The 27864-nt window shown below is 60.7% G+C and overlaps 11 protein-coding genes across 11 annotated transcripts; 6 read left to right on the top strand and 5 right to left on the bottom strand.

The window, feature by feature from the left end:
- Nucleotides 1–590: 590 nt before the first annotated feature.
- Nucleotides 591–1013, top strand: PLICBS_004505 (uncharacterized protein; the record flags this gene model as incomplete). The annotated part of the gene is made up of 2 exons (XM_018326149.2): nt 591–701; nt 810–1013. The coding sequence occupies 2 exons, from the start codon at nt 591–593 to the stop codon at nt 1011–1013; spliced, it is 315 nt and encodes a 104-aa protein (XP_018175901.1).
- A 405-nt stretch (nt 1014–1418) lies between these two features.
- Nucleotides 1419–2796, bottom strand: PLICBS_004504 (eisosome core component; the record flags this gene model as incomplete). The annotated part of the gene is made up of 5 exons (XM_018326150.2): nt 1419–2047; nt 2108–2291; nt 2346–2479; nt 2590–2650; nt 2740–2796. 5 exons carry the CDS (start codon nt 2794–2796, stop codon nt 1419–1421), a joined length of 1065 nt encoding a protein of 354 aa, XP_018175902.1.
- Nucleotides 2797–6258: 3462 nt separating this feature from the next.
- On the top strand, nt 6259–9706 carry PLICBS_004503 (uncharacterized protein; the record flags this gene model as incomplete). The annotated part of the gene is made up of 2 exons (XM_065600532.1): nt 6259–6897; nt 6950–9706. The coding sequence occupies 2 exons, from the start codon at nt 6259–6261 to the stop codon at nt 9704–9706; spliced, it is 3396 nt and encodes a 1131-aa protein (XP_065456604.1).
- A 632-nt stretch (nt 9707–10338) lies between these two features.
- PLICBS_004502 (uncharacterized protein) lies at nt 10339–11223 on the top strand (the record flags this gene model as incomplete). The annotated part of the gene is made up of 4 exons (XM_065600531.1): nt 10339–10359; nt 10457–10542; nt 10620–10772; nt 10830–11223. The coding sequence occupies 4 exons, from the start codon at nt 10339–10341 to the stop codon at nt 11221–11223; spliced, it is 654 nt and encodes a 217-aa protein (XP_065456603.1).
- Nucleotides 11224–11481: 258 nt separating this feature from the next.
- Nucleotides 11482–12750, bottom strand: PLICBS_004501 (uncharacterized protein; the record flags this gene model as incomplete). The annotated part of the gene is made up of 3 exons (XM_018326154.2): nt 11482–12166; nt 12264–12429; nt 12645–12750. 3 exons carry the CDS (start codon nt 12748–12750, stop codon nt 11482–11484), a joined length of 957 nt encoding a protein of 318 aa, XP_018175906.2.
- Nucleotides 12751–13998: 1248 nt separating this feature from the next.
- PLICBS_004500 (uncharacterized protein) lies at nt 13999–14307 on the top strand (the record flags this gene model as incomplete). The annotated part of the gene is made up of 1 exon (XM_065600530.1): nt 13999–14307. The coding sequence occupies one exon, from the start codon at nt 13999–14001 to the stop codon at nt 14305–14307; it is 309 nt and encodes a 102-aa protein (XP_065456602.1).
- A 212-nt stretch (nt 14308–14519) lies between these two features.
- PLICBS_004499 (uncharacterized protein) lies at nt 14520–17025 on the bottom strand (the record flags this gene model as incomplete). Its single annotated transcript, XM_018326155.2, has 5 exons — nt 14520–14692; nt 14756–16342; nt 16390–16534; nt 16586–16672; nt 16732–17025. The coding sequence occupies 5 exons, from the start codon at nt 17023–17025 to the stop codon at nt 14520–14522; spliced, it is 2286 nt and encodes a 761-aa protein (XP_018175907.2).
- Nucleotides 17026–18879: 1854 nt separating this feature from the next.
- Nucleotides 18880–19365, top strand: PLICBS_004498 (uncharacterized protein; the record flags this gene model as incomplete). The annotated part of the gene is made up of 4 exons (XM_065600529.1): nt 18880–18888; nt 18980–19051; nt 19134–19204; nt 19296–19365. The coding sequence occupies 4 exons, from the start codon at nt 18880–18882 to the stop codon at nt 19363–19365; spliced, it is 222 nt and encodes a 73-aa protein (XP_065456601.1).
- Nucleotides 19366–19668: 303 nt separating this feature from the next.
- Nucleotides 19669–21002, bottom strand: PLICBS_004497 (uncharacterized protein; the record flags this gene model as incomplete). The annotated part of the gene is made up of 2 exons (XM_018326158.2): nt 19669–20704; nt 20800–21002. The coding sequence occupies 2 exons, from the start codon at nt 21000–21002 to the stop codon at nt 19669–19671; spliced, it is 1239 nt and encodes a 412-aa protein (XP_018175910.2).
- Nucleotides 21003–21411: 409 nt separating this feature from the next.
- PLICBS_004496 (uncharacterized protein) lies at nt 21412–24400 on the bottom strand (the record flags this gene model as incomplete). The annotated part of the gene is made up of 3 exons (XM_018326159.2): nt 21412–23183; nt 23237–24048; nt 24096–24400. The coding sequence occupies 3 exons, from the start codon at nt 24398–24400 to the stop codon at nt 21412–21414; spliced, it is 2889 nt and encodes a 962-aa protein (XP_018175911.2).
- A 285-nt stretch (nt 24401–24685) lies between these two features.
- PLICBS_004495 (DNA-directed RNA Polymerase II subunit L) lies at nt 24686–25081 on the top strand (the record flags this gene model as incomplete). The annotated part of the gene is made up of 4 exons (XM_018326160.2): nt 24686–24721; nt 24771–24832; nt 24888–24974; nt 25027–25081. 4 exons carry the CDS (start codon nt 24686–24688, stop codon nt 25079–25081), a joined length of 240 nt encoding a protein of 79 aa, XP_018175912.1.
- Nucleotides 25082–27864: the final 2783 nt, after the last annotated feature.

Here is a 27864-nt window from a genome sequence, read left to right as displayed (position 1 = left end):
TGCGGTGAGTCGTGACCAAGGCCTTCTCATCGCGCCTCAATGCCGACGGCCCGAGCCGTGCCCGGCCCCGCGTCTGGTGGCTTTCAGCTCCCTCTCCATCGCGAGGTCGTGCCACGTCGGAAGCGGGAGGGCCGCTGAACCCAGGCCGACAGTCTATCACGGCTCGGATCACGGAGAGACATACAGTGGCAAAGATGCACACCGTCAAAGGTTGGCATCGAGACGGTAGACTCCGCTAGCCACGCAGCAAGTGAGTGCGCTAACTAGCTCAGCATCTTGATGATGGTAGCTGGGTTCTGCTGTGCAACGACAAGTTCGAGGTCAACGAAGCCCTGTTGACTCTCGAGTGTTGCACAGTTCTGAGTTGAGAGTGGGTGATCGAACTTACGGGGCAGGCCAATTAGACAAGTCGCTGCGCCCGAGGCAACCCCACCCGCGGCACCCGACGAACTCATCATCCGCCCGCCGCCAACTTCATCTCACTTCTCGAGCGTCACCACTACGACCAGTTCCTCGTCCCACCTCACCCACGGATCCCCGGGCTGCGCACCCCGCCGCCGCGCCACCGCCCTCCCTCCCCATCACCCATCATGGACAAGGACGAGGCCCAGGCGTACCTCCAGTCCCTGCTGAACAAGAACCTGCGCATCACCACCACGGACGGGCGCCTCTTCTGGGGCTCCTTCAAGTGCACCGACCCAGTTCGTACCCCCATCATCCATCCCATCCCATGTGCATTCACAATAGAAAGACAGAGAGTACTCCCCCATTGAATGGCACACAATGGCTCATTGCTTCTTCTACTGCAGGACAGCAACGTCGTGCTGGCTCACACGTACGAGTACCGCCAGCCGTCGGACGAGAGGGTGCGCCGGCACCTCGCGGAGGAGGCCGCCGAGGGCACCACTGTTGCACTTGACATGACGTCGCGCTACCTCGGCCTCATTGTCGTGCCGGGCCACCACATCGTCAAGATGGAGCTGGAGCAGTTTGCGAGCCAGCTGCCTCGATGAGAGAGGGGGAGGGAGAGAGAGAGACGACCACTCCACGACGACACCTACAATCGCCAATGTCCATGCGGTGCCGCTACAGATCCAATGATACCCTTTCCATATTTTGATCTCAAACACGAGCACGCACGGACGCAGCGACAAGAGGCACTTGAACCTTTCAACCTGGTATTAGCGATAAGAGTACACCAAGAAAAGCTACCCTACTAAGCATACGACAATAAAAGCACTCGTACAGAACCGTCCATCGTGTCAAGCTTGCCGTGCAAACTCCGCCATGGCAGCGTCCGTGGCTGCCTAACCGATATTACCCTCATTACTGCTCCCTGTGATATCGCGCCGGCATTTTTCTAGTTCCCCGGATATGTTCATTCTTGAGGTCTGGTGGTGGCTCGGCTGGGGGATGTCTCACGCGACGACAGCCTCCTGAGTGCGGCCGCGGCTCTCCCCGCCATTCACGCCGCCCTCGGTGTCCAGGCCGGCGTGGTGAACGTCCTCCTCCTCCTCTTCCTCCTCGGACTCGTCATCGTGTCGGCCGACCCAAGAGCTGCCGTCGTGAAGGGGCGCATCCTGGCCCGACAGGTCGTGGCCGCCCTCGGCGCGGGCGCGGATGTTGTTGCGGCGGCGCTGAGACAGGGTGCGCGAGCGCGTCGACAGCTTGGAGGAAATGGCGGCGTTGGCCGTGACCCAGTTGGTGAGGGCGTCCTCGCAGTCCTGGATGATGGCCTTGCTGGCCTCGTAGCCGTCGTACGCCTGCCGCGTCTCGCCAGGGGTGACGGGGGTGTCGTCGATGAGCTCGAGGAGGTGCTTGCCGTAGCCGGCGATGATGGCGACCTTCTCGCAGTGCTCGCGCAGGGCGTCGAACTGATAGGTGTAGGCGGCCTTGACCTTCTCGCGGGTGATGTTGGACAGCTGGGCCTCGGCGACCAGGGACTCGGCCTCGGCACGGACGAGCTCCTGCTCGAGAACGACAATCTTGGGCGAGTTGGGCTCCTTGTACTTGAGCTGAGCAATCTGGTCGGTGATCTTTTGCTTGCCTGTTGCGGGCGGTCAATACTACACAACGCTTATACACGGACGGGACGGGCGGAACGCACGGTCGCGGCTGGGCTGGACAGAGGCCTCAATGTTGCGGATGCTCTTCATGGTGATGCGGTACTGGTCGTAGCGGTCGACGTACTGGTCCTCGAGCTCGCCGATCTCGTAGAGGAGGACGCCGAGCTTGTCGGTGACGTCAGAGACATCCTCGTCGCCGCCCTCGCCCCAGATGGAGAGTTGTTGCTAGGGAACGGTCAGCGCGTGTCCAACAATGGCAGGGAGGGGCAAATCTCATACAGCGACCTCCATGCGCTCCTTGGCTACCTGCTCCAAGCTTCGCATGACGTTCTTCTCCATCTTGACGAGCTGGGACAGCTTCTTGGCCAGGTCGGGCCCGAAGGCGCCGCCGGCATTGCGGCGGAGGGCATGGCCTGCGCAATTGCGTGAGCTTTAGTTCGAGCGGGTCGGGCAGCGTCTAGCAGTGCAGCACGCATCATGTTGCTCGCTCGTGGACGCATTGCGGGTGTCGCGTGTCACTCACCGAAGCTTCCCTTGCCGAAGAGGCGGCCGGCCTTGGTCGACGACGGAGGCGGCGGGGGGCTCTAAAACAAGCTGGCTGTGAGCGTTTGAACCCTCTCAATGGCGTGCTGCCAGGGCTGGAGGCCGTTGCAACGGCAGAAGGTGGTCGTACCTGCAGCTGGGACGCAGTGGGCGCCCGGGTCGCGCGCATAGAATAAGTGCGGTGCATGTTGGCGGCGAGTCGGCGCGGCGGCGATCTGCGACGGTGGAACTTGATCGGTCTGTGGGCAGAATGCGACTGACGAGAGCTTCAGAGCGGGTTAAATCCCAAGCAGGTGGAACGCGAGGGGGATCGGCGCTGAAGCAAAGGGTATCAACAAGGGGGGGAATGGACGGCAGCGGAAGGGGGGCAGTCGGGAGGGATGCGATGGTTTTATGCGGGACGGGGTGGGCAGACGTCTGGTGGTGGTGGTGGTGTTTTGCGGAGAGGAAGACGATCGTCACCGGGCGGGACGGGGCTTTGGGGGGGGGCGCGGCTTGCAGAAGCTCCCTCGCAGCGGTCGGCGCGGCGACGTCATCGCCCGACGAGTGTGAGGTCGTTTCGGGCGCCTGTGCCGGACCTCGTCCAGGCTGGAGCCTCCCTCCGTCCCCCCTCCAGCACCAATCCAGCCCGCCCGCGCGCACGCTGGAGCACCCGGACGCTTCAGGGGCCCCACCTCACCGCACCGCCAGCCCAGCGCGATTGCAGCGCCAAACGGCGGCCGGACGATGCGCTGGACAGCGCCCGCACCCTGTCCTGGTCACCTACCTGAGCTTCGATGGAATTGCTGGGGGGCGAGGTGAGGCCCGGCCGGCCCCAGTGGAGAGTGGTGACGACGGATCCTTCCAGCCCTCCCGTGCCATCCATTCCACTGGGCTGGAGCCACCGCCAGCAGCCACCTGCATGGAACGGCCCAGCAGCACGGGGCGTCCCAGAACCTGCAGCGGCAGCCATACCGCACCAAGATATTTCCAGTGAAGCCAGCTCATCGTCCGTCAGGCTGGCTCGGGTCGGGCCCCGGTACGGCCGGAGACCCTGGATCTATCCGCGCGCCGGGCAACCCTGCGCGGCCTCGGCCTCGAAACATCCACGAATGTGCGAATACGTACGTACGTACGCATCGTATCGCATCGCTCGCCAGGCCCCGAGACCCACGCCGCAGGCTTTCTAAAAAATCTGGGTCGCCAAATCGTCTCGGCACTCTTTCTGCTTGGCCCGCCCGCCAAGGACCAGGCATCGTTGCGAATCGATGCGACTCTCCTGGCCGCCCCTCCTCCGCCGCCCCAACTTTGCAAGCCCCCGTTCGGCGCCGTCGCCCCCCATTCCGCATGCGGCTGGATGGGCTGCCGAAGCTCGAAGCTACGCCGTGCTAGTGTCGAGCTACCGTCGCTGGATGACGGAGCCGTGAGCTCCCGTCAGGACAAGCAGCCATGAGAGCCAGAGTCCCGGGTGGTTGCTGCACGTTTCATCTCATTTCCCGTTGCCCTGCGCCGTCGAGCGCGCCGTCGCCCGGGCTCCTGCGGCGTTGGTACGCGTACGCCAGCACAGCCCCCCTCGAGGGTGAGGGAAGATCGCTGACGGAGGAGGGCGGCGCCGAGGGCAGCGCCTCGCTGGCGGGCGACCGTCTCCCAGGGAGGAGTCTCTAATTGACCAATATCCGTCCTGCAAGTGACGCTCATCAGGGCCCGGCCCGCCGTAGCCAAAGGTTTCGGCCGCGCCGTCGCCGGCTACTACCTACGGCGAGGTCCTGGTGCTTGCACTCGTATCTATCTGCCTTGGTATCCGTCCGGTGCTTGTGCCAGACGCCATCTCCGCTGGCGCCGTGTGTGCTAATAAGCGGGCGCGGAAACGTTCGCGGGACGCTGTGGTGCAAGCAATGCCGTGTGCGCCAATGTGGGCAGACGCCATGACTGCCGTATGATGGCATCATTTTCAGCTTGTCCATCCCGGGAGCTGGCGGTGCCCCACGCGAGCCCGCCAAGGTAAACTCTGGCTTTCGAGATGCCGTCTGGGACATGGCAAGCATGGTAAAGCATAGAAAACACCATGCTCCCTGACGACGGCATTCATCAGCCACGGTCTCTGATCCATCTACGTAAGACAACCCCAAGACAGCCCCTTCCCGGGGATCTCTGCGCTTGGGGAAGGCCCTGGCGCGGCTTGTGCAACTCACTGCAGTCGTACGAGCCGTCTCGTCTCGTCTGCAGGGTTCAAAACGCAGAGTTGCACCTATGAGGTCATTGCGCGGCACCGACAGGAAGCAGGAAGCTGGTGAGTTCCCATGTCACGTGATGATCGAGTCGCCGTGAACGTGTGTGTCGATGACGTAGCCCTGCAAGGGAACCGGGCCGGGGTTGGATCTTCGATGGGCCTTCCGAACCGTAGCGGTTGCGGAGTTGGAGCCGGATCGCAATGGCGGATCTTGGGCGGGTTCGAGCGGCACGCCCCTGCATTAGGTGCCATGCCGTGGTCCAGCGGCCGGAGTGCCGGACGCCGGGCGAGCCAGGCACAAAGTCGGCATGCCGGTGGAGGATGCTGCTGTAGGCACGAGATATCCTTGCAAAGGGAGCGTCGTGCTTTGTAGGGCCGAGTTCGTCGATTTCCAATCTTGGAAGGGCAAAGTGACACTGACAAGCCTGCCCTGCAATCTCAGCTCCAGGGCTGCTGGCGGCAGGCTGCTTGGGGCGCAAACCGTCGTCCCGGAACTGCACTGACGTTGGTGATTCGGGACAATGGGGGCGCCGACACAATTTGGCAATGGAATCTCCGATCAGATAGCATTTTGCAATGCCGGATCTAGATTCCATGCTTTGACCAAAGACCCTAATAAGAGCAGAAGCTTGGGATGCTCTGGCAGCTTTACCTGGCCACTCCGTGCAACGCGACAAAATACACTGCACGGCAGCGTCTACAGAGCCTAGACCCACCCCCACTGTACGCCGATAGGGGCAGCACCCCTGCAGGCACCCGCCCTGGAGGAATTCCGTGTTTTTCTTGTTCGACGCCTTCATTGTTGTCTGGGAGAGCATCTCGTGTCAAAGCTGTCTGCCGTCTGCGCTTCCTCAACTGCTAGTCCACGCCGTCGCACGCCGAGCGTTTTGCGCGTGACTGATACTCGAGCACCGGTCCGGCTCTCTCGTGTGCGCATCGGGCACTGCTCCCACGTGTTGGGCCACTGGGGTCCTCCAGGGAGTCCAGGCTCAGGGCACGACAGCCCAAGTTCGCGTGGTGCTTCCCTTGGGCTGCCGGTTCGTCATTGTCGTTCGTCTGTCTGTCGGCACCGCAGGCAACTCGGGCGCGTCCGAGGCTGTGATGCGAGTTTCGACTGCTTCGTGACGGCCGGTTCTAGCACTTGCCAACCGCAAGCTTGCCTCAGCTGAGCGTTGGCAACGTTCACGCGCGTCCAGGGCAGGCGTGTCATGAGTGGTTAGTGCAGACTGAAGACGACGACGACGACGACGACGACGGAGAAGCAGCTTGCTGAGGTTGTTAGGCTGGTTTTATGACACGTGAGACGGCGCCCTCAACTCGTTCTGGTCACGGCTGTTGTCGCGCGTGCCACGTTTGAGCCGGGCAGGAGCGAACGTGTCGTGTCGTGTCAGAGGGCGGGTTGCCGATTGCCGCCCTGGGAACTAGCCTTAGTCATCCGCCATGGCGGCGCGTTCGACTTCCGCCAACTCTGCCCATCATCGCTTCTCCGAAGTAAAGGACCGCCAGCACGGTGCTGAACCTGTCGCGAGGGCCCACGACGGAAATGACGGCGCGGCCAGCCTAGAGTCACGCCTCGCGGACTTTGGCAGCAGGAGACCAAACGGCACCAGGGCGCCCATAAGCCCGCCGCCGCTCAGGAGAAGCTCAGGAGCACATCGCATCCACGATACCAACCGCATTGACCGCTCTCCGTGGAAGTCTCGCGCAGCGTCGCCTACCACTCTCAGCAGTGGCAGTAGCGACTCCGTCTCCACCGCCGGTCCTGCAATCGCCATGGCTCAGCCGGCGACGCCTCAGCCATCGGCGAATCAGCGCCATTCCAATCATCGTTCGTCCAGCATGCGCACTCCGAACAGAGGCGAGGACGGCAGCTCGAATTGGACCGTTGACGGGATCGCTGACCAGCTGGACCTGTTTCGCCAGGACATCAGAGACGGACACGCCCAGCTGACCGCGTACATCCTGGAATCTACGCAAGCCACGGAGAGGCGCGTCCGCAATGGCACAGATCTCTTCGCCGGTGTCGTGGCCGACCCGTTGAAGCAGAAAAGCGACGACTCCATGAGAGTCAAGCTCAAAGTAGGCATGCCTTGTGACAGACTTGCACAGTGCCGGCTGACAGTTTGGACAGCAACATCTCAAGACCAGAAAGGATCAGAAGGAGGTTCACTATGTGCCCGTCTGCACAATAACAAACAAGGAACGCGTTCCTTCATATCGCTTCCATCACGTCGGAATCAAGAAGAATGTCCTCACCCCCAACACCATGCTGACCTTTGTGCCTCATTTGCGCGACCTGGAAACCTCGGAGGAGAACAAGTACAACCTCTGGCTTAAGGAGCTGGAGGAAATTGATCTCAAGTCAGGTTTCAAGCCCATGAACAGAGAGGGCAAGCAGGCACATGCCAACCACATGGAGCGTGCTGCGACTGTTTCACTCTACCTCGAGACGTGGCTGGAGCGCTTGGCCATCCCCGGATGCAACAAGTCGGCCCTCATCAGCTACATGGCGACCACGGAACCAGATCACGCCATCACGCCGCAACAGAAGACGGACATTCTAAGATCGCATCGTGAAGCAGACAACACCACGCCAGAGACGAACAGGGCCGCACAGCTGTTCACCGACGCCTTCCGGCGCGCCTTTGATGAGCGCCTGCCGGACTCGAAACACGTTGACCTCCGAACGGTATTGCAGCTCGACGAGTCTGTAGACAGCATCATGGAATCGAAGCCGACGGCCAAGGACGGTGCAGGCACCCAAAACGACGACGAGACAGCGCAGATGGACGAGGATGAGCTTGCAGAATTCAATCTGGCGACGTATTGCATCCTTGGATGCCTCATCTGCTTTAGTCATGCTTGCGATCATGGCGAGTACGATAACAAGAACTTGAAGCGCAACTTTTCAATCTCGTCGTGTTCGCGTCTTCCGGACGCGCTGAAGAAACGGCGGCAACGTTCCTCCAACACGCGTGCAGGCTCCGGATGGAAAAGCTGGCATCCTGGACACTGCTACTCATCGTCGTTGCCGCCATGCGACTGCGACAAAGGCCGCGAGTGGACACAAAATGAAAAGGTCCTGCTTCGGTCTCTCTATACAACAGCCACCAACAGCACGTTTGATGGTGATCCCATTTGCCTGGCAGCGGCCTTCCTCAACCGATGCTGTGCGAATGTTCACGATGAGTTTAAACGGATAGGTATCTCTCTGCCGCAAGCCGAGCTCCCGGAACCCACCCGCGTCAAGAACCTTTCATGGTACGACAGACACAGAAAGGTGCTCCTTGGGGATTGGCAGGACCATACTCTCACCCACGAACACCAGCGCCGAGAAACGCTTGAGCCTTGCTCTCACGATGGTCCCTGTCGAGCGGGATCATGTACTTGCGTCGACGCCGACATCCTATGCGACAAATTCTGCGGTTGTTCGGTAGAGACGTGTGAGTACAAGTTTACCGGCTGTGCCTGTCACTCGTTGGGCAAAACTTGCCAGCAGAGACAAAAGGAGAAGCCTTGCATCTGCGTTCAACTGAACCGCGAGTGCGACCCGGAGCTGTGCGGCTCATGCGGGGCTTTGGAGCGCGCGGACCCGGCCAACGCACAGGACGAGCGACTGCACTCGTCGGGATGCCAGAATTGCGATTTGCAGCGAGGTGCAGGCAAGACACTGGCCCTGGGCCAGAGTCAGCTCGAGGGCGTTGGCTACGGGCTGTTCACGGCCGAAGACATTACCCAGGACGAGTTCATCATCGAGTACGTGGGCGAGCTGATTACGCATGACGAAGGCGTGCGGCGAGAGGCACGACGTGGAGACGTGTTTGATGAAGAGTCCAACGTGTCGTACGTCTTCACGCTCCTGGAGAACGAGGGCATCTGGGTCGACGCCGCCATCTACGGCAACCTCAGTCGGTATATCAACCATGCGTCGGAGCATGACAAGCGAGGGTGCAACATCACGCCTCGGATCCTATACGTCAACGGCGAATACAGAATCAAGTTCACGGCCATGAGAGATATTCAGGCGGGAGAGGAGCTCTTCTTTAACTACGGAGAGAACTTTCCCAACTTGACAAAGAAATTGCTGGACAACAAAGCCGGCGGCGAGACGGGCACGACCAAGGTGAAGGGGACACGAGGACGTCGGGCGCAAGCAGGAGACCAGGTGGCGCGGAAAGCGCCCAAGCCTGAGAGGAAGAGAGGCCCTGGTAGACCAAGGACGAGAAAGGTCGAGACTGACGACGACACCGACGGCCTGGGCACCTCGACGTGGGCTGGCAAGTCTCGCAAGCGCAAGAGGGCGGCGTATGCCGAGGTGGATGAGGCCGAATACCGGCCACGCGACCCTGACCACGCTCGCACCGGCGACGGCGGTCAGGCGGCGGACAATGATGGTTCGGAATCCGCGTCACGCCTGCGTAAGAGGGCCCGGGGATCCTCGGGAGCGCAGCAGCCCGATACACCAACGAAAGGATCAACGGACCCCCCAAAGAAACCCAAGGGTAAACGGGGCGGCGCGCGACCGGGCAGTGGCCGGCCTAGGAAGCATCCGCGTCTGGCCCCGAAGGCAGCCCCTGCGTCTGCGTCCGAAGCGATGACTGGTCAAGCATCAAACGAAGACGGTGTCGTGCCGGAGCCTGCGGCGCAAGCGACACCGCCGGCGACGGTCCAGCAAGCGCGGTTTGAGGTGATTGAAATTAGCGACAGCGACGATGTTGCAGGACGTGGCCTAAACGGGACCCCGAGCAGCGTGCGGAAATTCGGGGCGGAGACGTCGCTGGACGAGGAAGACGAGGATCAAGACGTGGTGGTCCGGAAGAGGAACGACCGCGCGGCGCGGAACAGACGGCCGCCGGCCAAGTTTAGAGACGACGACATTTGGACGTGATAGCTAGAGGCAATTGGCACGGACGGTTGGCCGGGTAGAAATGGGAGAAGAGAGATGCCAACGTAGGCACCCGCATCGAAACGCGGTAGCCGTCGCAGCAAGGATGAATGAAAGGACACGTGCTATTCGGTCGCGACGAAGAGTCAGACTGGTGAAAAGTGCGACGCGCTGACGCGGTCGTCCACGGGCGGCATGCTGCGCAGATTGTGAAGACGACAAGGGTGCCTGCCGGCGGGCCGAGGCGCGACGCCTCTCGAGCCGTTGTTGAGAATCGAGAATCGAGGGGAGCCTATACGTAACACTGAGAGACAAGAAGAGGATGCATCGTGGCTGGAAGCTCGTGTGGGTCCGATGACGTTGTCGGTACGTGGGCTGAGCTGCCGCCCGCCGCAGCCCAGCCCAGCCGAGCCAAGGCAACCAAAACGAACGGGCCACCTCTCGCTCCTCCTCTTCATCTTGCACCACTCTCGTCTACATAAACCAGCGACCGGCGACTTGTCCTCGAGGAATAATCCGCAAAGTTTTTGCGCCCGCTCTTACCTGTTAGCTCAATTAACCAGAGAGGACCTATCCCTCTCGTCCTACTACACCCGACGACTCGCGACCCCGGCACGCCGTGGCCCGCCCTCACAATGACGCTCTACTACACCCTCGTGAGCTGCCCTCCCCCCTTCCGACGCGCCAGTCGCCAGCCGCGCCGAAAGCAGGTTGACGATCGATGTGGTGCCATGTGCTGACGCGTGAGCGCAGGTGTTTGTCCTCCTGATGGTGGAGATGGCCGTGTTCATGCTCCTCATCGTGCCCATGCCCTTCAAGCTCAAGCGCAAGATCTTTACGTACGTCCCTGCGGCGTTTCTCTTCCCGCGTCTGTTCTCGTGCCGACTGCCGAACCCGTCCGCTGAACAACGCGCAGCTTCATCTCGGAGAACCCCATCGTCGCCAAGATAGAATATTGGATGAAGATTACCTTTGTCTTCATACTCATCCTCTTCATCGACAGCGTTAATCGCGTGTACCGCGTCCAGCTCGAGCTGCTGGCCGCCACGGAGCAGACCTCTAAGGGAGCGTGAGTTTGACCCCACAATGCCGTGACGCCCCTTGTTGCTCCATTGATGGCTGACAGGCAGTCGCCGCCGCATAGCGCCGTCATGGGCCACGAACGCCTCGAGGTGCAGGCCCGCAAGTTCTACTCGCAGCGCAACATGTACCTGTGCGGCTTCACGCTGTTCCTGTCGCTCATCCTCAACCGCACCTACGTCATGATCATCGAGGTGATGCGCCTCGAGGACCGCGTCCGCGCCTACGAGGGCACCAAGGGCGACACCAAGGAGAGCGAGAAGCTGGCCGTCGCGGGCAAGCCCGGCGAGCTCGCGGCCCTCAGGAAGAAGCTCGAGCAGAAGGAGCAGGACCTGCAGACGCTCAAGAAGCAGAGCGAGCAGCTCCACAAGAGCTACGACGAGCTCAGCGACAAGTACGCCGCCACGCAAAAGGACGGCGAGGCCAGGAAGGAGAAGTAGGACATTTGCCTGACGGATCCCCGGATGCTGGCGACCGACTGAGCACCCGGGTTGGGTAAGCCGATGAAGAAGGGCAGAGTAGCGCAGCCAGGGATGAGCCGGGCTGTTGGGGATTGGGCGAGTTGCCATTACGCCGTGCTTGACAGCTGAACGGCCCAGAAGACCGACGGGTTAGCAGGCTAGAAGAGCCCGTCTCCCGTCTTGATAAAAGTATCTACAGTGTCGGGAGCAACCCGTATGCGAGAAAAGACAGACATTTCATGACTTTAAACGTTTGGATCGCCTCACTCCAGGCTCTGCCTGCGTAGGCGCATCCTTGTCCTTGCCAATGTCCTGCTTCTCTACCTCCTTTGATGTACTCTTCCGCTTGACCGGCGGCTTCTCTACTTTGGCCTCCACCTTTGTACCCGTCTTCTTCGACGCCTTGTCCTTGGCGCCCGCGCCATCGTCCCCAGAGCCCTTCATCACCACATACGCCACCTTCTCCAGATCCAGCGCCGACACGCCCAGCCGCGCAGCCACCTCAGCGGCCCTCTCCCTCAAGGCGCGGTACTCCTTCTCGACGTACTTGATGGGCGCGCGGGGGTTGGCCCCCGCACAGAGCCACAGGAAGGCCTCGTCGGAGAAGAAGGGCGCGCGGCGGGGGTCGTGCACGGAGAGGAGGAGGGAGGCGGTGGCGGGGCCGACGCCGCGGAGGGAGCAGAGGGCGAGGAGGGCTCCGGCCGTGGCGGCTGCGGGTGCGGGTGGTGGTGCGCCGGACGTGGAGGGGGAGGTACAGGCGGAAGGAGGGGAGGAAGAAGAAGACGATGAGGGAAGGGAGGAGGAGGGAGGAGGGAGGGAGGAGCGGTAGGCGGAGACGGCGGAGGAGATGGTGGAGGAGACGAGGGGTGCGGGGTTGGAGGAGATGAGGGACATGAGCGTCGGGCGAAACTTGCCGTGGCGGCTGTCAAACGTGAAAATAGCACCTAGATGTCAGATGTCGAGGTTTCAAAGCTGACGAAAGAAGAATGGAGGGGGCACGAAGAGAGGGATCAACGTACAGCTTCCACTCGACGAGGAGCTTGACGTCGTCGAGGGTCATGGCCCGGGCGGGTTTGTTGCTGTTGTCGTTGCTGTTGCGGTGGTCATCATGGGCGCCAAAGGCGGCGGGCGCGTCGACGTAGCGGAAGCGGTCGAGCTCCTGGAGGGTCTTTTGGCCGGGCTTGGCTGCGGGTGGGGGGGTTTGTGAGCGCGCGTTTCAACTTGGACTCTGCGAGGGTTGGTGAGAGGGATGGATGGAGGGGATTAGGGGTTGAGAAGTCAAAGTTGGTAATGGGAGGGCGCAGGAGGAGGGAGTGAGAGTGAGCGTGAGCGTGAGCGTGAGCGTGAAAGAGTGAGGCGCGAGGCGCGATGTGTGAGAAAGAAAGAGGGACGCGACGTACAGCCCTTGGCCTTGGATATGGACTCGACGAGAGGCGGGTACTGCGCGAGGAGGGCGTCGAACTCCTCCCTGGTGAGGGCGTCTGGCGAGGGAGCGCCGCCGCCCATGGTGTATACTAGAGTTACACGCGTTGACGGCCCTGGAGCGGCGGGTTGTGAACCGTGTTGGAACGAAAGCCAATGGGGGCGGTCGTATGCCCTTTGTGACGCCCGAGCTGCTGCGGCGACGATCGGTGCTCGCCCCGTGAGAGTGGCAAAGGCAGGGCGAGATGTGAAAATTGCGATTGCGATTGCGCGACCTGGCTTCGTCGCGCTGCGAATCGCCGTGTGACGCGTTGATGAGGGCGTGTGGTCGGGCGTGCGTGCGTTTGTGTGTAAGAAGTAACGTTAGTTGGAGGTTGATGAGGCTGCCTGGGGGTGCCCAGCGGTAATGCGGGGCAGTTTCAACGGTCAAACTTGGGCGCTAACAATGTCTCCCCAGGAAACGGTCAACATCACGAAGGTGACTAGCCGCCAAGAAAAGGTGTCGTCCTCGGGCAAATATCTACATCATCTGTTTGAAGGAATGAGGTATGTGCAGTAGGCATGCCGCTTCAGTTCAATCAAGCCCACCCGCGTAGTATGCTTGCCAGTTGCAACAGTAACCCCCGGCGCGCCGCCCGTTCGCCATGGCACTCATCATCCCACCTTCACAACAACACGCGCACTTACACGTACGTACGGGGCAACCCGCTTGCCCCGAAAGTGCAGTTCCTCGGCATGCCTGTATGCATGCACGCACGCACGCATCGGCCCGCGACGTCACCGAATATAGGTGTCTTCCCATTTATACTGTGCGTCCCTCACGAAAGTGGGCGGTTTTGAACCACGTCGACAACAAGAGCGGTGGTGTGCCAAAACAGAAAATGAGGCTGGCTGCATGAAGCCGGCCGCGGCCCCCAATGGGGAGGCTTTCAGGTGCTCCCCCCCCCTCCTTTCGTAACTTACACCGAACACGAGTATCACCAGGGTTCCGAATGAAAAACACATCATCACATCATAACAGGGCCCTTGCGCTACGCCAGCTGGGCAGACTTTCGCTTGAATCTAATTTCCCACCCGGGATATATACACGGGGAGAAGAATCACAGATCACCAAGGGGGAGCGAGCAGCGCTTGAATAGTCATAGAACTCACTCAAAGCCCGAAAAGCCTCCCCTCGACGTCCGAGCCCTCACCGCCGGTGCCTCGCTCAGCACCCTCATCGCATCGCATCGCCCAAAACACACACACATAGACACACGTTTCAAACGTCAAGGGCTTCAAGGCTTCAAGCGCCTCTGTCGTCAGCGCCGCCAGAATCCATCGCGATCCGTCATGTGCGAGGACCTCCACAACGTCACCGTCTGCGAGCTCTGCGCGCGCGAGACCCCCCACCGCGAGAGCGTCCCCAAGTGGTGCCCCGTCGCGCGCCTGCGCTCCCACTTTGGCCTCTGCGACTTTGGCGCCCAGTACGTCGAGCTCAAGCACGCGGGCACCTGCCGCCGCTGCAGGAGGGGCGTCGGCGTCGGCGTCGGCATGGGCGGGATGGGCCGGCGGCGGTACGGCGGAGGGCTCGTCGCCGTGCCCGCCATGGCCAAGAATGGCGGTGACGAGGGTTTTCATGGCGGCCCGAGCCTGTGGTGAGCATCTTCTTCTTATTATGTGACTTGCAGATGAGATTACTCTACGAGCAGCGAACGGTGCTAACGCGCGGGACAGATGTCGGAACTCATGCAACGGCCATACGTTTTTCTCTCTCTTCCTCGCTGTATTGCCACTGTCTATGGAAACACAGCGGAGATCGTGTACATACATCATAAACGTTAGACGCAATGCTACGAATCAGTCACCGCCTCCTAGGGGGTGTAGCGACCCACGTCGCCACCGCCGCCGGGCCACGAACCCGTGAAACCCTCCTGCGCCTTGATCCTCGTGCCGTCTGCCAGCCTGAGCACCGTCTCGGCGTCCTTGGAGCACAGCCCAAATGCCTGGAGGTTGCTGGGCGTCTGTGCGATCCAGTGCATCGTCTCTGTACGCTCAAGTCAGCAAAGAGTCGCTTTACATCAAACACTACAACTTAAGAGAAACTCACGCTGGCACTGGAACTGGCCGCAGCCCTGGTAACCCGGTCCGCTGAAAAACGCCCAGGCCGCCGACCCGTACGTGTAGACGTTGGAGCCGCCGTTGATGTAGTTGGCAGGGCCCATGCGGCACCGCTTGTCGCCGCCGCCGCACCAAGAAAAGTCCGGGTCGCCCCAGCCGTTCTTGTCGGCCGTCCACGGCGCCGGCGGGATCTGCCGCACGTTGTCGCCCTGCTCGTAGTTGGTCTCGGCCTGCAGCATCGAGATGAAGACGTTGTTGGCGTTGCGCAGGTTGAGCTGGTACAGCCACCAGTGCTCGCTGCCCAGCGCGTGCAGCCACGTCGCCTTGGTCGACTCGACGAGCGCTCCGCCCTTGGCAGCGATGCTGGAGCCGCCGCTAAAGTCCTCGGTGATGTGGTCCGCCACCCAGTTCCACACGTTCTCGACGTACGCCGACGATGACTTGGTGAAGTGCATGCCGATGAAGGCGCCCTTGCACTCGTTGCTGGCGTCGCCGCAGCTGTTGGTCAGGCCAGACGCGCCGCGCGTGCCTCCCACGGTGACGAGCGAGTTCCACAGCGCGACGTCCCCGGGCGCGTTGCCTGCCATGTTGAACTGCAAGATGATGGCTCCGGGGAGAACATCAGAGACAGTGAAACGCATGTCCTGGATCTGTGCCACGCCAACGTCGCCAGCACGGCCGACGGACACGATAGGCTTTGGGTTGGACTCATCCTTGAAGAAGTTGCCGTTACCAGTAATGGTCGCCCAAGCCTCGCCGACGATGCGCGAGCCAGGGGGGATAAACAAGGTCGAGTCGACGCGGTACTTGCCAAAGGGAAAGTAGGCAATCTTGTTCTGCTGCGCGGCATATTGCAACACCTTGTTGAGGGCAGCCGACTCATCCTTGGTGTGGTCACCGAGGATAGTCTGCCCACCATTCTGAGACGGATCCTTGACGTTGATAAAGTCCGACGCCTTCTTGTCGCGATAGTTGGGCGCAGGGATCGCAGGGAATCTGCCGCCAGGAGCCAAAGCGCCAGGGCGCGAGTTACTAGAGCTGGTGGCGCCGTAGATGGGGTTGCGGCCGACCGTGTTGGCGTACGTGAACGTGTCAACGTGGCTTTTGGGTCCCAGAACCGTCTGGTTCGGCACCTGGGCAATGTCCGAGTTGGTGTCCTTGTCCAGGTTCTCGATCAGGAATGACGGGTAGCCCGTGGTGACAAACGTGACGCCAGAGTTGACCGATTTGGAATCGATCAGAGCAATCCAGGGGGCGCCGCCAGTGTTGCGGATGCCGGTGCCGCAAGTGTCAAACGTGGAGGCGGTGATGGTGATGGTGTTTCCACCGCTGATGAGCATGCCAATGGTGTTTTGGTAGAAGTAAATATTCTTGTACGCCGCCTGCTGGTGGCCGTCGTGCCAGATGCCGTTTTGGCCGCGCTCGACGCGCACGTCCGACAGACCCAGGGTCGAGCCACGGCCGAGCCGGATGCCGCTGTGGCCCTGGCCGTTCTGAGACGAGGCCATGGTGATTTTGATGTTCTGCAGCTGGGCAGCCTGGGCGACACCCCACCAGAGCGCAGTGAAGGCATTTCCTTTGTCTGGTCAGCATCCAGCCATGACGATATCTGTATAGACGTACCGCCGGGAATGTTGGTCGTGTCCAAAACGAGGTTCTTCAGGCCAACGGCAAACGAGAGCTCGCCAGAATCCTTCGTGGTCGGGTCCTGGCCGGAGATGAGAGTCTGGTCGCCAGAGAATCCAGCAGCAGCCTTGAGGACCGGTGGCTATAAAGTTGTCAGTGTGGCCCTGGGCAGCGACGACAAGAACTCCCTTACGTTGGTGGGATCACCCATGAGGATGGTGTCAGTGTTCATGTAGATGGTCTTCTTGATCTCATACGTGCCACCGGGGATGAAGACGACCTGGGCGAGAGTCAGTGCCTAATCATGGTGAATCCTTTCGAGGGCATCTCTAGACACACCCTAGGCTGGGACGCCAGCCACTGGCCATGGCGCTTGCCGCCGTTGTCGTCGTTAATGGCCGCCTGGATGGCGTCGCCGTCACCAGAGTTGACAGACTTGTACACCTGGTAGGTGTAGTCGCCATCCAGGTCCGGGGCATAGCCGCGGTACTGACCAGTGTGGTCCATGTTGGGGTACCAAAAGTCGGTTGCCCGCTTTGACACGGGATCCTCGGCGACATTGTTGTTGCCGGGGGTCGGGCTCGCAGAAGCGACGCCCAGAACCAAGGCGACAGCCGCGGCGAACTTGAGCATATTGTCGACTATCGATCAGACGCGTTCTCAAGCTCACAGGAGTTGGTGATGAGGGGACAGAGAATGGCCACGACGCGCCTTGGCTTTATATCCCAGGAGCTATACCTCCCGCCTCTGCCTCGGGCCCTTCTCATGGCCCACCTACGGAAGCACCTCTCGCCCACATTCTCGCAGTTGGCTTCCTATTCGGGGCGTCGCATCGCAGGGATACACCTCGATCGGCCCGCCCTCCGCTCTGCCCGGGCCCAGATTCACAGGATGCAGTTTGGAGGAGACCATGATGCCATGCGTAGAGTTGCATCAGCCCAGCGGGTATTGCACAGGTTGCTTCGCATAGCCCGACGCGAGTCATCCAATGACGAGCGCGTCGGGAACCACAGGTTGGAAGAACTAGGTTGCGGCCTGCCTCTCAGCTCCATATCGGCTGCAGCAACTTGCGGTGGTGGTTCGGCGCTGGCACCCAGGACCAAGCAAGCCTGGATGGCCAACTTCCCCTGACGGGCTTAGACGGCAGGGCTCCACAGCTTGGGTGACCCCTGTGGCGGACGCGTCCGGCACTGGCAAAGCGCATAGGCTAGGGAGTATTGAGCAGCGGCTGTTATGTTCGGGTTATCAAGTCCACGTCTGCCGATGGGCCTATGGTCTGGACGGTCCGTCGCGGTTACATCGTCATACCCGTTCAGCCAGCATAAGCATGACCGCTTGACAAATGTCAAAGAGAACCTTGCGAGACGGCGAATGAAGCATCGCGTCGTGATGCGGGCTCTCGTGGCTGAGGCTGAGAGTGAGAAGCGTCGGCGACCACCGGCAGTCCCGAGAGTAAGCCCAGTCAGCCACACCCGCGGTTCTATGCCATGTTCACGAACTTCTTCAACGGGACACAAAGCCGGGTTGGCCGGGTCATGGGTTATCCGACAGAGAGAGCCAGAGCGAGAGAGGTGCCGATGCGAGGGAACGGACGTGGCTGGCGCTGCAACAACGTGTCATGGCTTCTCTAGCCTTGATCCGTCCAATTTCGCCAGGACCCCCACCACGATCGTCAGGGACCGGACATGCGGGCGTGCGCGGGAGACAGTGGAGCCGGGGGAACTGGCCGCGTCGGGATGCCCGCAACGATGCATGCCGGGGCGAGGACGGGCGTCTGTCGTTCCCGCAGGGCGATTTTCTCGCGCAGGGTTCGTTATACTCCGTATATCTGCCGCTGTTGCTTCGTAGACGGCTACATTGGTGGCTCTTGAGCAGTGACTGATAAAGGACCTCGGGATGGAAACAATGACAGGCAGTGGTGGGGATGATACGGGCGTTTGTGGGAGTGCAACCGTCAGCAAGACGGCATTCGTGGGCCAGCAGGGAGGGAGCATGTGGCATGTGGCCCAAGGATGGAGCCACCAGGGCCCGTTGCGGGCGGCGCTCCTTCACTCAGGCACCCGACACCCACTTCTCAGGGGACGGACAGGCAGGGACGGCCAACTTGGTAGCGATTCAGCCCACCTCCCGGGCACCATCTACTCCCGTCCTAGGCGACCCCTCCACTGGGAGAAGCGCCGAGGCTCACCCGCGCCTGTCTGCGCGGCGGAGCAAATTTTCCCACCACTCTTTTCCGCATCGCCGGCTCGAATGACACCGCCGCACTTTTATCCCGCCGCCCTCTCATCCATCGTCCACGACAACCTCTTTGTCCCTCCCTCCCGTCTCGACGCAACAACTCCCCCGACCAAGCCCACCCCGGTCTGCCGCACATCTTCAGCCCATCTGCCGACATTCCCCGCCCTAGCTCCGACCAGGATTCCTCCCCCGCAACCTTCTTAGTCCATCCATCTTTACAGCCCAAAGCTCTTGTCTCGAACCGCAACAATGGGTAACGTAAGACACGCCTCCTTGATGAAAGCGATACCCCTCACCCCATCTCGGGCAACCCGGCTGACGCGCAGGGTCGACCGATGATACTCTCCAGGGAGCCAAGGCACAGCAGAAGCGTGACCGCAACCAGAAGGACACCAAGGTTGCCAAGTCGCAGACCAAAGTCGTACGTCAAAGTCCTCACCATCGTGTCCACCCCTGGTCACCACGCTCCGAGACGCGCCGCTTACACCAGGATCGCCTTTTAGAACCAGAAAGCCTTGACCATCCAGTGCCAGGTTTGCAAGGCGACGTTCCTCCAGACCACCAAGGCCCCTGCGTGAGTGACAACTCCCCTACCCTTCAGCCTTTCGCGCGTTTGCGAACGCCATCCTTTCGTCTCGAGGCTTAGCCACTGATGACGACTGCAGTCTCCTCGAGCACGCCTCCAACAAGCACAACAAGGGCCTCGCCGACTGCTTCCCTGGCGCCGGCCAGTGAGGCTCCACCGGCCGAATCGAATGCGACGAGACGTTTCTTAATATTACAAGGGGGGTTTGGCATGGCTCTAGGAGTTTTGATGGACAGCGAAAAACAGACTTATTGGGAACTGGATTAGATAGCGGGGTTGCTGGGGGCGCAAGACGTAGTAGAGCGTAGCGGGGTGTAGGCTTGGTGCCGTGATGGCGCGTAGTGAATTCTCGCGAACGTGACTTATACACTTTGACTGTATCTGCTCTCACATCTATAAGCGCCAACCCGTGCCGCCGCAGTTGCCCCCCCTGCCTTTGGTATTTGGCACCGTCAATGAGCTTCCACCACCGGCTGCGGCAAGCCCGTTGACGTGGACGGCACCTGGTGCTCCCCGGAGGCCTGCTTGGACAGCGCGCGAGCCTGCTCCTCGCGGATGGCGCGCAGTATGTCCGGGTACCAGCGCTCGCCGACGTCGGGATGGCTCTTGACCCTGTTGCGCAGCGTCGCCTCGCCGAGCGTCTTTGCGACGGCGCCCTTACGGAACGTGAACTCGACGTCGTCGACGCGGCCGCCCGTGCGCTCGACGACGCGCCGTCGCTGCTCGCGCACCTCGTCGGGCACAGCGCCCACACCCACCGTCTCCAGCTCGTCGAAGTCGGCGTCGTACCGCACGCCCTGGAAGAAGGGGATGGAGAAGCGCGCGCCCGAGCCCGCCGCGGGGCTCAGCACGCGGTGCGTCGTCGACACGCACACGCCCTGCGTGAGCGCCTCCATGCCCTGCCCGATGGCCACCACGAGCGTGCCGTCGATCGGCGGGCAGTCGATCCACCGGCCCTCGACGTTTTGCACCTGCAGCCCGCGGTGCGCCGTCGCTTGGAGGAGATACGACGTCAGCATGCTGTCTTTGTGCGGGCCGACGCCCTGGCCCTGCTTCGCCGCCTCCTTCTCTCCTCCTTCTCCTGCCACATCATCGCCACCGCCGCCGCCAGCCGCGCGCCCCAGCTCCGCCATGTCCGGGTACTTGACAATCTTGAGCTTGTGCTGCTGGTCCGCGTCAAAGTACTTGTCGAAGGCGTCGGCGGGCAGCTGGATGGCCTCGGCGATGAGCGACGTGAAGTAGATGGAGACGGCGCCCATGCGGCGCATGTAGTCGGCGTAGACGGCGCGGAAGCCCGGCGAGCTGGCCTCGGACGGCCACTGGTTCGGCGCGAGCAGGTTGCGGTAGAGCGGCGAGCCCGGCGCCGGCACGGGGTGCTCCGTCGACAGGTCGATCTGCTCGCGGTGGTCCACCTCGCCGGCCGTGATCTCGGCCGACAGGCGGGAGTAGCCCAGGAAGGACGGCGCGTTCTTCATCTCAATCTTGAGTCTGTGGGCAACGGAAACAGCGTGATAATCAGATCAGCCTCATCATGAACTGCCAAAAGGAAGGGGGAAACATGAGCAGGACATGAGGAGGCGTACTTTTCTTCCAACGGAATGTCGAAAAAAGCCTTGCCCTTTATGATGACCTCTTGGAACAGCTCGGCCGGGATGCCCACGTTCTTGAGGTACAGGAACCCGACCTCCATGAGCGCATAGCGCAGCTGCTCCAGGAACTCGGGCTTGGTCGCCGGGTCCCGCGCCAGCTCCAGGTCCAGGATCGGGATCGAAGTGAAGGACGACATGATGGCTGTGGCGAGCGCGCAAAGCGATAGTCAATGTGTCACGACGGACTCCCTTCCTAGCTGCGTCGACGGCGTCGGCTCACGTTGTTTGAGGCGGAGAGTTTGCCGAGGAAGTGTGGTATTCAGAACTATCAGATCAGGCGTGTAGTGAGTGCGCCCTCTTGATTGCGCCATCGGGACCCCTCCGGTCTGGCATCCCGTCATCCCCCCGCACCCCACACGCGCCGTTCCCGGCGCCACCGAGGTTGCGGGTCCGCTCTTGTGCGTCGCCGAGCTCGCTTCGGTCCCCTCCGGCCGCTGACCTCTAAATCTAACATGCGGACGCCAAATAAACGCCGGCAATGCAGTCGACAACGACCAAAAAAAACTATGCAGTGCGCGCACGTCCCTCCCGTAATGCTAGACGGCGTCATGTTGAGCCATAAGACAGCGGCTTGGTTGCAAGCAGCCCCGTCACCTTATAGAACATGTCCTCCACCGACGGCGCGGCAAAGGCAGGGGCGGCATCGAAGATGTCCGCAAGGTACTGCTGTGGGATGACGCTCGGGTGGAAGTCATTGTCGTCCATGTCCACGTCTTCCTCCTCTTCCGGCACCTGGTCATCCATCTCCTCGTCACTGGCCATCTCCGCGTCGTCCACGTCGAGGATGATGTCCTTCTTGTTGTCATCAACAGCCGGCCCATCGAGCTGCAGATCCTGCAGCGGCTGTACAGTCGTCAACGCCGACGGATCAGATCCCTCGGCAATCACCCAGACCTGGGCGGCATCGTCCAGCGCGATAAAGCCGCTCGTCGCGGCGGCGGAGACCAGGCTGACGATTCTGTGCGGAGTGCTTCGCACCAGCAGCGGCTCCGGGTCCTCTGGGTCGAAGATGCCCACGCTGGATATGCCGCCGATGGGTAATGTGACGGCAAAGTGGCCGGAAGTGTGGTCCACGGCAAGCTGAAGGAGCTCGTTGACTCCTGGTATCTCGGGAATGACGATGCCATACTGCAGCTCGTCCCCGACCACATCGTAGACGCGCAAGTCCTTGGAAAGGACAAGAATGAACGAAGAGAGTGCGCGGATCGACTGCAGCTGGCCGCTCCACAGTCCCTCCAGCACCTTGACGATTTGGCCGCTGGCAGCATCGATAACGTAGACCACGCCAACATCGGTGGCTCCAAAGGCCGCGAAGAGAGTCGAGCCATCTTCCGAAAACGTGATGCTTCCCTGTGTCTTGGCTGGGGCTGTGGTTGTCGAAATCTCCGTCCCAGCCTCCTTGCCGACGTAGTCGCCTACGGCGATGATATGCGAGCAGCCCCAGGTGACAGTGTCGTGACCCTCCATCCCCTTGACAGCGAGGCCATTCTGTTGGCGAGCCTTGGGTCGCCACACCCGCACGATGCCATCCGCTCCAATGGTGGCAAACGACGTCGAGGTGGGATCTGAGGCGAGATCAAGGACTGATTCGGGCTGGTTCGTGGCGTGGGGAGTGTTAATCCTGGAAACCAAAGCAACCGACGCGTCGCTGTCGCGGACCTCCCAAAATTTGAGGTAGATCTCTCGTCTCTCGCGGATGAACTGCTCTCGCAAGTCGCTGCTCACACTTTCCAGATCCTTTGTTGACGGCGTCCACTCGTCCACGCTAGCCAGCCACTTCCCATCCCCGGAGAAGGCGATATGGCTGACCAAAGGCTCGTCGATTGTGTGGCCCTTGCTGGTCATATTGTGGGCTGTCGTCTGCGTGCGGGCAAGCGCCTGTTTCGTCACGCTCGTAAACGAGTCGAGATCGAACGTCTGAAGCAGCGGCGCCGAGAAATCGCCAGCCATGGAGGCTTGACGGCCGTTACCGACGCAGACGTGAAGTTTTGACGGGTCTGAAGGCTTGATTGCAGCCGGGATCGGTCGCCTGACTTGGTCCGCGGTGCTCCAGGTCCGCTTCACCAAGAGGTCCTTGGGCGTCGCCACATCGATGGCCGCGGATTGAATGCCGGACACGTACGTGGTCGGCTTCATCTCGGCAGTTGAGAGAATCATGCAAGAGTTGTCGTCGAGGTGAATTACATATGATGACCCTGATGAGGAGACCACAATGTTTTCCACACTGCCCGACAGATGCGGGAGGAAGTCCTTTTTGCCCGTGTCCACTTGCCACAAGACAAGGGCATTCTCTGAGCCACCGGAGAGAATGTAGTTTCCTGTTGCTAGTCAGCCGTGCTCTGGATCTTGGAGGAGAACGCACAACACATACCGTCGCGAGACCACTTTACGGCGTGGACGGCTCGGCGATGCCAATGCAGTCGCTGCACTTGCACACCATCTTTCGCCGCTTGCGACTTGCCTGCGGCCTGGAGACGCGAGAGCACATCGCTATATACATATATGGCTCCACGTGCGCCACCAGCAACGACGTCAACCGCCTTGTCGAACCCAGTTTGCGCCTTTCGACTGTTGGACTTCTTGTGAACCCGCAGGCTCAGGGAGGTGATGAGATCCGGGATGTCAAACGAGTAAAACTCGTACTGTAGATCTTCAAGTTTGCCAGTGCCGGGTTGAGAAGCCACGCCGAGGAACAAGCGATCGTGGAATGCGCCAACAAGAACTTGGCCGTCTGTGCTGGCTTCCAGCAGCTGCAGTCCGGCGCCATACTTCTTGAGAGCCAGCAAGCTCTTGGATGCCGTGGTAGTCCCAGTCTTGCCCTGGTATGCCACGACTTCCATGCGATGCTCCTTGTCGGACTCGACCACCAAGATGGTGTCTTCTCCTTTACCCTGGCGTTGCGCGGATATCACGGCCATTGCCTTGGCAGTGCCGGACGCAGTCTTGAAGCTTGTCGGAGCCTCCGTGCTCTGGGTCCAGTCGACATGGTAAACTTGGCCATCCGAGCAGGCAACCCAGGCAAAGTTGGGGTCTTGCTCAGAGAGCCGAGTCGCGATAATCGTGGCAGGCGTTGACCCCTGCGGCGCAGAGGTATCGAGAGTGGTGATCGGTATCCGCCTGACAAGCAACGAGTCGATGGCAGTATAGACTTGGATCGAAGTGTTGTAGGTCAGGATGAGATAGCTAGATCATGTCAGCCTTTTTCTTTACACAATGATATCCTCACATACCGGTCATCCGCCGTTAGAATCGGATCGATGTCCAGCATCCGCCCTCCCATGGGTTTCGAGATTCTCCAGCCTGCCTCTCCATTTTCGAGGTGCCCGACCATGTCCCCTTGGCTCGTCGCGGCAACTTCCAGGAGCGAGTCGGCTTCAATTAGCCTGTCAGCCTCCGAATCACCCTCGTCGCCATTCGCTTTCCCTTGGCGGGCTTGTTGTCGATGCCTCTTCGCCTTGGTCTCAGAGTCATTCGCCTCGCGCTTCCGCTTTTTCGTCTTGTCGTCCCTGACTCTGGGGCTCTTCAAACCCGCCATGTTAGCGACGAGGTTCTGCGCCGCAGGACCAGTGTCAATTTACAAGTCGCAGTGAGCTGGTGATTGCTGTCGAGGACAGGGTCCAGTGTCTCTCGGTGGTACAGAAATTTTGGTCCCGCTGGGGAACTTTTTCGTGCGATAAGATAAGGAGGCGTGGCGGGAAAACTTCGGCCGGGAAGCATTTTAAAGATTAATGCCTGGGCGAAGTCTCTACCCGCCCGTCACCCTGTCGCAAACATCGTCGCGTCGTGGAAACTCTGTCGGCATCGCCAAAACACAGCAAAAATGATTATTCCGATCCGCTGCTTCTCTTGTGGCAAGGTAAGCGCATCTACAGTGTGGCCTGACCGCTCGTCGCTAACTATCCAAGGTCACTGGCGACTTGTGGGAGCGGTACCTGCAACTGATCGCGGACCCCAGGAAAACTGACGGGTATGTGCACGTCGCGACGCAGCGACAGACTTGAGGTACTAATGCAAGATTCTAGCGACGCTATGGATGAGCTCGGCCTCAAGCGCTACTGCTGCCGCCGCATGATCATGACCCACGTCGACCTCATCGAGAAGCTGCTCAAGTACGGCACACGAATATCATGGAGCCTAGACCAGTCACTGACTTTCTCCTAGGTATACCCCCGACGGCCGAAACGAGAAGAAGCAGCGGTTGAACGAGGTCGCCTAGACGGCGTGGCGAGATCCGGGGGGAAGCGTGCATGTTACGGCGTTCGGAACGACTGGTTTTACGATGGATTGGCGCATGGATTAGCAACACTGCACAGCCCAGCTCTGGGCTGACTCAAAAGCGAGTTGCCGCTCGCGATATTGAATAGGCAAAATGGACGAGTTTCTGGTCATCTTGCCGTTCCGTGCATCCTCTGGTCCAGGTGGACCTGCTTACTGGGTCGCGCTCCCATCACCATCGTCTGCCCTTGCGACTTGACACCGGTTAATCTCGTCTCGACCAACGATCTGCTCTATCGAGTCTGTTGATGTTTTTCTTGGAAAATTTGAGTGGCTGAGAAGGATGCTGCGGAGCGTGTCAACCTGGCGGGATGAGCCCTGCCTCGCATATCTGGCAGAGCACCTGACACAGCTTCCTGGCATGTTTGCAGAGCCTCAAGGCTGGCGCCAAAAGCAACGCCCCCGGCAACTGCGGAGAGAGGCCAAGGGCATATACAAGGCAGAAAACAGGGCACATCCCTTGATCATCACATCACAGTGGCCTCGGCCGAGCGTGCGCCTATCAAGCACCAACACATGTTTTCGTGGGGCTGCTCACCGCCAACATGCACGAGTAGTGGCTCCGCCAAACCACTCTGTCGGGTCCGACCATTGCGCCTGAGCGCCTATCGCAAGGTGTTTATGCCCAAGAGACGCGCCCGCGGCGTTTCAAATGGCTCATCAACCAGGCGTGGACTCGGGTGCGCAGCGTGCTCTGGCCAAGTCGCTTCTGAGCACGGCTGTGACAGCCGATGTCGATGCGCCACATGGTTGTCACGAATGCCACTCGATGTTTCCAGGCATTCTATCATATCCAATCGACAATTCGTACAACTGCCGTTCTTGGTGAGGTGGACGCATGGACTTGGTCTGGCGGGCCGCCATGTGCTGTGCATCCAACGAGAGCAAGATGCCCATACGCGTAGCATCGAATGCAAGGCACTCAGGGCGTGTGATTCCTCCGTAAAATGCCCTGGCATACTCTGGCTCGCCCTTACATACGGCAGGGGACAGCCATGTGCTGGTCTTGTCGCAATGACGCTTCTGTTGGTGACGGCGATTGACTGCAAGGTCCCTGCGGCGCGCTTAGTAGTTATGCCTCGCCTATGTGTCCAAGCCCAAGCGAGCAGCGTCGAGAATTGATGGAGAAGTGGACAAACCCGACGCCGATCCTCGTACAACCACCATGAGATGGCGCATTTCCCCAAGGTGTTGCTTCGACGTGCAACCAGAAGTGCACCCAGAGTCACTGCGAGCGGCACTCACAGCCCCAGTCATCTGTAATAGCGGTCTGCCTATGTTACGGAGGGCTTACAGACTCTGGCCCACGCAAGAATCGGATTGCCAAAGTGGTCTCGGCGAACCGCAACGGGGGAAGGAGCACCCAACTGATGCCCTTTCCTCACTTATCACTCACTATCAGCCTCCACGTGAGGCAGGAGCCAACTCTTGTCTGTTGCCCAAGCCCGGATTCTCCCCAACTTCCGAGCACATCGTCCCCGAGAGATCGCCGCTCTGCCCTCACGCCATCCTCTTCCCATCTTCTCTTGTCTCCTCCTCCGTCGCATTTATCCACATCCACGACTGTCACCACCCACCATCCAGAGTGCCACACCCATTCATCCTCTCTGATGCCCGGCTCAGGTCCGAAGAGGAATGGGAGCGCAGACCCCAGCACAGGCCGGGATGCTGTGGGGTCGGCGCTCCCCTGATTTGGGTTGTCGCAGCCGCCGCGACCAGATCTTCGGGACACGGCCCAGCCACTGAGCGTTGAGGCAGTGATGGAGCCCATGGCCGCCAGGTCGAGTGCCTGGGGTTGCAAGACCCCAGACAAGCCACCGCAAGGACTGGCGCTCGCAAACGGTGCTTCTTGCGGTTGTCTTGTCACGCAGCTTTCAGGCGCGCTTGGCCAGCATCCGCATCAGTGCCCGTCACGTTGGCCGACAGTGAAACTGATCCTCGAATCGCGGCTCTAGCGGCATGCTCGTCCCATGCCACCGGATCGCTTGGTCTTTTGCGGCCCGGCCTGGTGCTCATGGTCGCCGACGGACGCCCGCACCCCGGCCGTGGACGGGTCACGTCAGTCAAGGTTGAGAGCCAACGCGCGCCTTTGTTCGAACTCCGTCTTCCCCCCTTTTTAGCACCGGGCTGCCAGGAGGCAGGGCAGGGCAGGGCTTTACATGCACAGCTCAAGCCTGTCAACCACGATGAGGAGACAGCAATCACAGTGCTGGCCAACATGGCAACACGCGGCAGCTCAGTGGAAGAAAGGCTGGCCTGCTTCCTGTGCTCTCACCACACCACCCGCGAGAACACATCCGGATGTGTTCTTCGACGAATGGCTGAGACGTGCAATCCAGCCCACCTTCACCTGAATTTAAGCGCCGGGGCCTGTCGCATTTCATGCAGCCCCACGCGTTGGCCGTTGCGGTTCCGTCCCCCTCCTCCACCACGGCGGCCGAGCTAGCATCTGACTGGCTGCCCTCCGACAGGACCATCTCTGAGCGGACGGAGACGGCGGCGCGGGCGCGCGGCGTTGCACAAGCCATGTGCAGCTTACTGTTCAGGTCGTCTGGAAGGGTGGGATGAGGGATGAGCCCTTCGAGATGCGCCGGCCTTCAGCGAGCTGTGAACGCAGTTGGATCGAGAGATGTAGGTCCGGCAAGTCGAAGCGGACCCGAGGGCGCGCTGTCAGTCGGCTTTCCTCCAGTTCGCACAGGGCTCGTCGACGAGCCGAGACTCGCA

The sequence above is a fragment of the Purpureocillium lilacinum genome (assembly GCF_023168085.1).
Source record: "Purpureocillium lilacinum CBS 284.36 DNA, scaffold_3, whole genome shotgun sequence".
Taxonomy (NCBI): domain Eukaryota; kingdom Fungi; phylum Ascomycota; class Sordariomycetes; order Hypocreales; family Ophiocordycipitaceae; genus Purpureocillium; species Purpureocillium lilacinum.
Note: the sequence above shows the minus strand (reverse complement) of the source record. Positions and strands in the feature narration are given on the sequence as shown.